General features: G+C 42.2%; 1 protein-coding gene across 1 annotated transcript in view; it reads right to left on the bottom strand.

Moving 5' to 3' along the window:
* Nucleotides 1–5,967, bottom strand: part of SARC_01796 (hypothetical protein) — a gene marked incomplete at its 5' end in the record, with an annotated part of 15,423 nt that overhangs the window by 4,222 nt on the left and 5,234 nt on the right. Inside the window, 9 exons of the mRNA XM_014304464.1 lie at nucleotides 221–406; nucleotides 579–698; nucleotides 1,173–1,358; nucleotides 2,151–2,255; nucleotides 2,812–2,938; nucleotides 3,439–3,527; nucleotides 4,574–4,698; nucleotides 5,001–5,155; nucleotides 5,518–5,564. Of these exons, the coding sequence (XP_014159939.1) occupies nucleotides 221–406; nucleotides 579–698; nucleotides 1,173–1,358; nucleotides 2,151–2,255; nucleotides 2,812–2,938; nucleotides 3,439–3,527; nucleotides 4,574–4,698; nucleotides 5,001–5,155; nucleotides 5,518–5,564 (1,140 nt within the window). The remainder of the gene's footprint in view (nucleotides 1–220; nucleotides 407–578; nucleotides 699–1,172; nucleotides 1,359–2,150; nucleotides 2,256–2,811; nucleotides 2,939–3,438; nucleotides 3,528–4,573; nucleotides 4,699–5,000; nucleotides 5,156–5,517; nucleotides 5,565–5,967) is intronic.

Consider the following 5,967-nt stretch of genomic DNA (forward strand, 5'->3'; position numbering starts at 1 on the left):
TATACATACATATTTATACATATACATATATATATATATATATATATATATAATAATACGCGTGTGTAAATATTAAAAAAAAACACAAAAAAACCAAAAACATCCATATCAATATCAAAATAAAAATCAATGTCATATGGAAGAAATACTTGTAATGGTAAGATACTCACAATGGTATAATACACGTATACATAAAAAAGCATACTCAACTGAAGCATACCTCTTCTGAGCCGGACTTCCTGCCAGTGGTGCTTATTTTCCGTTTGATTTGGTCGGACACCGTTATGGGTGACGCGATGAGAATGACATCCGAAAACAAACATATATTCCCGCGCAGGACATTCTCCGGCCCTAAAATTACACGCGCTTCCCACTGCAGTACGAGGTGCCGCCCCGGTTTTGAGATCTGTTGCAGCACCACACAGACAGGTGTTATTTAGTACATTTTCATATGGAAAAAATAGGATTGGCAATTACTTGGCGCAAATTAAGGAAAGATGGCATGAACGAGGATTGGCATGAGCGGAATTCGGGTGCGAATAGGATAAAAAAATTAAGAATTTGAATTAAAATCATACCTTGAATGTGCGTGGTAGATTGGCACACCTGTCCTCTATATTGGTGAGCAGGGCCGTGTTTTCTGCTTCGCGCACTTGATTGTTGACGGTGGTGGTGGCGGTCTCTAGTTCAGCTATGGCCTGTGGGAATCGCGCGCGTGTGTGTGTGGGTGGGGGGGGTGACCAATGGCAATAGAGTAGGTAAACTGGTAGGTAATGCAGATGTTGTGTATCTGTTATGTTGAAAGACCAACAAATATGAAACCAGTTGTTGTGTAGTTATATATATATTTACCATTGAAGGGGTAATCGTGTTGAGGCTCAGGTGTACAAACAAATTCAATCTGATGAGCATTTTGCTGTTGCTAATGGTGACGATATCGCCCATACGCATGCGGAGATGAACATGCCAGTGTATCGTATATCGTTCTACAGCCAATAAAGATACAGCTATGCAGCACACAGCATCGTCATCGGAACAGCGTGCGCCAGTGTTCCTTGTTCCACAATTAAGAACGCTACAGCCATACACTTATCAACCATGCCACAACCCATACATACACGAGGCTGTTGAACCATCACGCCTATATTATATGCACACTATCGGCTGCCCACCTTATCTAATTTGGCTTCCGCTTGTTCGCTGGTGTTCTTGGACTGTTTCTTAAGCTCCTTGAGCAGCAGAACAAATCGTGGCAGCCGTTGGATTGGAGTTAAAAACAGCGACTCAAAAGAACTCCCCGCGTCTTCCTCCTGATGCCGCAGCCAATAAGCAAAGCTGGACGAGTTGCTATACATGTCCTGTGCAAGGCAAAAGGAATCGCATGGGCGTGAAAACGGGTGGAGGTGAGTAGGTGTCTGAGTGTACGAAGGAACAGAACAAACTACGAACGGACAAGGAAGACGACGAGCATGAGGGAAAACACCGGCACAGGTCAGTCGACGCTAGATACGAGTGAGCCAGACAAAGTGCACGGAGACACACGTAGGGATATGTGCAGGAACACAACAAATCATACGGATACACACACGTTGAAGTGCATAGATGTTTGATTGTATGTGCAACCCCCCACCCCCCAATATAAAACCCCCTACTGAAAACACATCGGGAGAAAATTGTATATGTCTAGTTGTATGCGGCAGTGGAATGAGGTGGGTGGGACTCAGCAGTGAGTTACAACCCCATGTACACATCACATTGTATGCGTGGAGGAACCAACCATCATCAAACGGTCTTGGACAGGGCCAGATTGACATCGGAATAAAACAGCTCCGTCATATGCATTGAAAACTCGAATGCGATATCAGACTATTAAAGCACGCCTGTCTCGAGATCGCACGCACGTGCTCAGTGTATAATGCGCTGTATAAGTCATATACACACAAGCCCCTATACATATCCGGTATAATTCCAAGTACAACTGCAGACAGGCGTGAATCGCTATTCGAGATTGCTGTGAATAGATACATCCACTTATTATGCAGACTACGAGTATACTACTATATATGAATACATAGTCATGCGTAGGTGTGTGGCCATGCATGCTTGATCCAGAATACAACGATAACCTACAGCACCCAACTAGTACTTACGGCTACAAGCTTAGTGGACCAATCGAAAGTCGAGGCGAACTTGCCGAACAGGTTTGTGCTCTCCTCAAAATTGGTGAACACCTCCGCAACGCCCTCGACAGTTTCCTATCATCGAGAATAACGATACCCCGATCAGTTGAATGAGAGAGAATTAAAGCACACATGTGCGTGAGACACAAAAGGATGAGAGATGTACTATGTACTACATCGCTTAACACTCGCAAGTACATGAATACCTCCGCAACACCCGCGACAGTTTCTTATCACCGAGAATAACGATACCCCGATCAGTTGAATGAGAGAGAATTAAAGCACACATGTGCGTGAGAAACAAAAGGATGAGAGATATACTATGTACTACATCGCTTAACACTCGCAAGTACATGAACACCTCCGCAACACCAGCGACAGTTTCCTATCACCGAGAATAACGGCTTCTCGACCAGTTCAATGAGAAAAATAAATCAAAGCATACATGCGCGTGGAAAACAAGAAGGGAGAGTCGAAGTACTAAAGACTCCAGTTCGTAGTACAAGCGATCTTCTCGAATAAACACGCGACCGTCTTCATTTGCAAGCATGGCCTCGACACACGAATCCCTACCACTTAGTTCCATAACGAGTAGAGGCACACCTGCTCCGCTGTTATAGTAAAAACATACATTGTTCTCTAGTTTCTCGATGAGCTTTTCGCTGAACTTAATGAGTGGCTTGACAGACGAGAAAATGCGGTTCATCTGCTCATCGGTCAAAAACTCGCGGCCTGTTCGATAGGCCTCTAATAAGGGCCTGGAAGGGCGGAGAAAGGGGGGGGGGGGGTAGGAACATTAGTCGTATTTGTCAAACAACTGAATTAGACTATCCGACATTTGTGATAATCAAGTAAAATCGCGCACTGGTCAGGAAACTACAGTTCCAAACGATGAGAACGAGCATTATTTCGATGGCAGAATCATCCTATGTGGGGCAAAGCGCCTTCCTACGTCACAATCGTGGAGTGGTTCGGAGACATTCATGGTATTAACCAAAATAGACACAGCGAACGATTACGACGGATCGGTATGGCCTATGCGTTGTAGGGTACAGTATGTATCATTTCAGCAGACCTTGTACAGACACATTCACACACTCGTGCATCCGCCTGTTTTAAGGGTATCGTTGCGCCCTGATACGACAAAGATCGATGTATATGCGCAACAGTATACAATCATTCCCTACTATATATGTGTAAATAGTCAAATGTAGACACAAACATCTCTCATACACAAGTTCCGGTACTTGGTACATACTCGTAGAAGTACTCGATTAGGTGTTCCATGGCTTCTTTAAATGTGACCTCGGTCTTCACAATCTCTCGCATCACCATCACATCACTCGGCTGGTAGAGGGTGGGCGCAGAACATGTACTCACAAATTAGTATTCCATTTATATCGATATCAATATTTGTTTTTGTCATCGATGTTGATGTTAGGCTTATCCCTTGCTAGAAGTACCCACTAGCAGAAGATATGACTACCAATGCCCCACTTGCTTTGCCCGATTGTTTGGCCTTTGAACCCAAGATCATCCTGGTTCTATATCTTTCGAATCGGTATATAAGCAAAACATCCGGGACTAATTACACCCAGGTCTGCAATAAAGCCAACCGACGAAATTGACGGTACAATTAATTCCGTAGTTTTACAGACTATGACACTATCATGACAAGGTGACAAACCTCACACATATTTTGAAATAAACTAAAATGTCACGACAATTTCTATCAATACGATCCCGAGATATATATTCCTACGACACGAGCTTATGTGTATATACTGACAACGGTATTGCTGCCGACTGAAGTAGGCATAAGCTTGCCTTACCAGTAGAAATAATCACGGACATCCTGATAGTTATGCACTTAAAAAATGATCCTAAACATACAATACTTACGAAGACAGGACTATTATACATATGACAACATCAACTAAAACCAAATCCTTAGGCCTTAACAGACTTCGGCATTGCTTTTTTAAGTCGTGATTGCATGACAGGTACACCATATTTGGATAGAGATGTAACCTGCACGTACAACATAGATATATACAACACTAGAATACCCTAAAACACACATACACACGCACACGCACACACATACGCAGACGTAGACGCACGTACAAATACACGTACATACCTACAATCATACATACAAACATACATACATACATACATGCAAACATACTTTACACATACATATACAAATACAAATACACCCACACACATAATATGTATATATATATATACATACGTAGACATAGACATAGACATAGACATATACATCTATATATATATATATATATATATATATATATATATATATATATATATATATATATATATATATATATATATAAATAGATATATATGTATATAAATATACATACAACGGAATTTGCGATGACTATGCGTGATTGCATGGGTTGTGGTTTGGGAGTCTCTTTTTGCTGTGTGGCACTATCTACTTCGTCATCTGAATCGTCCTCCTCTCCGGGTCGGTAGTCGTACACATCTATGATAATCAACAGTATATGTATTGTCTGGTCACTATGTTTGTTAATTGAGCACATGTTTGCATTGCGGTTATTAGCATTGATAAGTTATAGTCGGCACCATACCTCTATAACAACCAAAGGTGTACTTGTTGAATGAGTACTGAGTATGCGGAAAGGTATTTCGTAGGAATAGAATCGGGGGCAGGCCTATACATCAGTGTCCACCTCAGGGTATAGTTTATAAGGAACATATTTCTTTGAATATCACTGTGGCTCTATAGATGCAGAACTAAACATGTACATCATACAGCCCACTCACCCGCATCCCCCTCCTTGAAGCTGTCGTCCTTAATACCCACCACATCTATGCGCTCAATCCAGGCCTTCAACCGAGCCTCGTCACAGACAAGCACAATGTACTGGTACTTCATGTCAAACCACTGGTTGGCGACCGATTCCATGTCGCTTTGCGTACTGTGACAATGTGGGACGAAGGAGCGCATCAGTGGGTGGTCGTATTGGAGGTGGTGTCACGTAGAAGACCTTATTGACACCTACAACCTCTTTGGTTACAATTTAGCCAGGGGTAAATAGATTCGTGATGGACAAGGGGATCAATCAGGATCAGGATAAAAGCCAACTCCGACACGGTAGGACCTATCACTCACCACAAAGTACGCAAGTATCTCAAGTACGCTCACACACAAACAACAGCGAAGAATAGCCAGATAGCAATACGATCGAACGAGCTGGACTCACAGTCACCATTGGATCTCTAAAGTCAAGGAACGGAAATCGACAGGCTGCAACATGCCACGACACAACATCAGACTTACGGAACAGACTTTCCGGCATTACTGAGCATTGCTAGGGTTTCGTTGACCTGGTGACGACGTTGTAGTATGAATACAGAGGATTTTCATGAAGGTGAAGAAAGAAAAAAAAACGCAAAATGAGTTTTTGATCGGAACAACTACTTATACGACTGGGAGAGAAATGAAGGAAGATAACTAGAAAACAGAAGAAGAAAAATAGAGATCATCTCTGCCACATAAAACAAAAAGAGACCATATAAGAGATGGAAGAGGTAGAAGAGGGTGCGGACGTAAGCCTTAAAGATTGGGAATAACAATCACAGCAACCTTACTTTGACTGTTCAGCCATCTCAGCCCAGGATAACATTGTGTATCGCAAATATCCAGTAGCACACAGCGAATGTCCAAATACACACACACACACACACTAACGTATATATATATATATATATATATATATATATATATATA

This window comes from Sphaeroforma arctica (genome assembly GCF_001186125.1).
Source record: "Sphaeroforma arctica JP610 unplaced genomic scaffold supercont1.75, whole genome shotgun sequence".
In the NCBI taxonomy this organism is placed as follows: domain Eukaryota; class Ichthyosporea; order Ichthyophonida; genus Sphaeroforma; species Sphaeroforma arctica.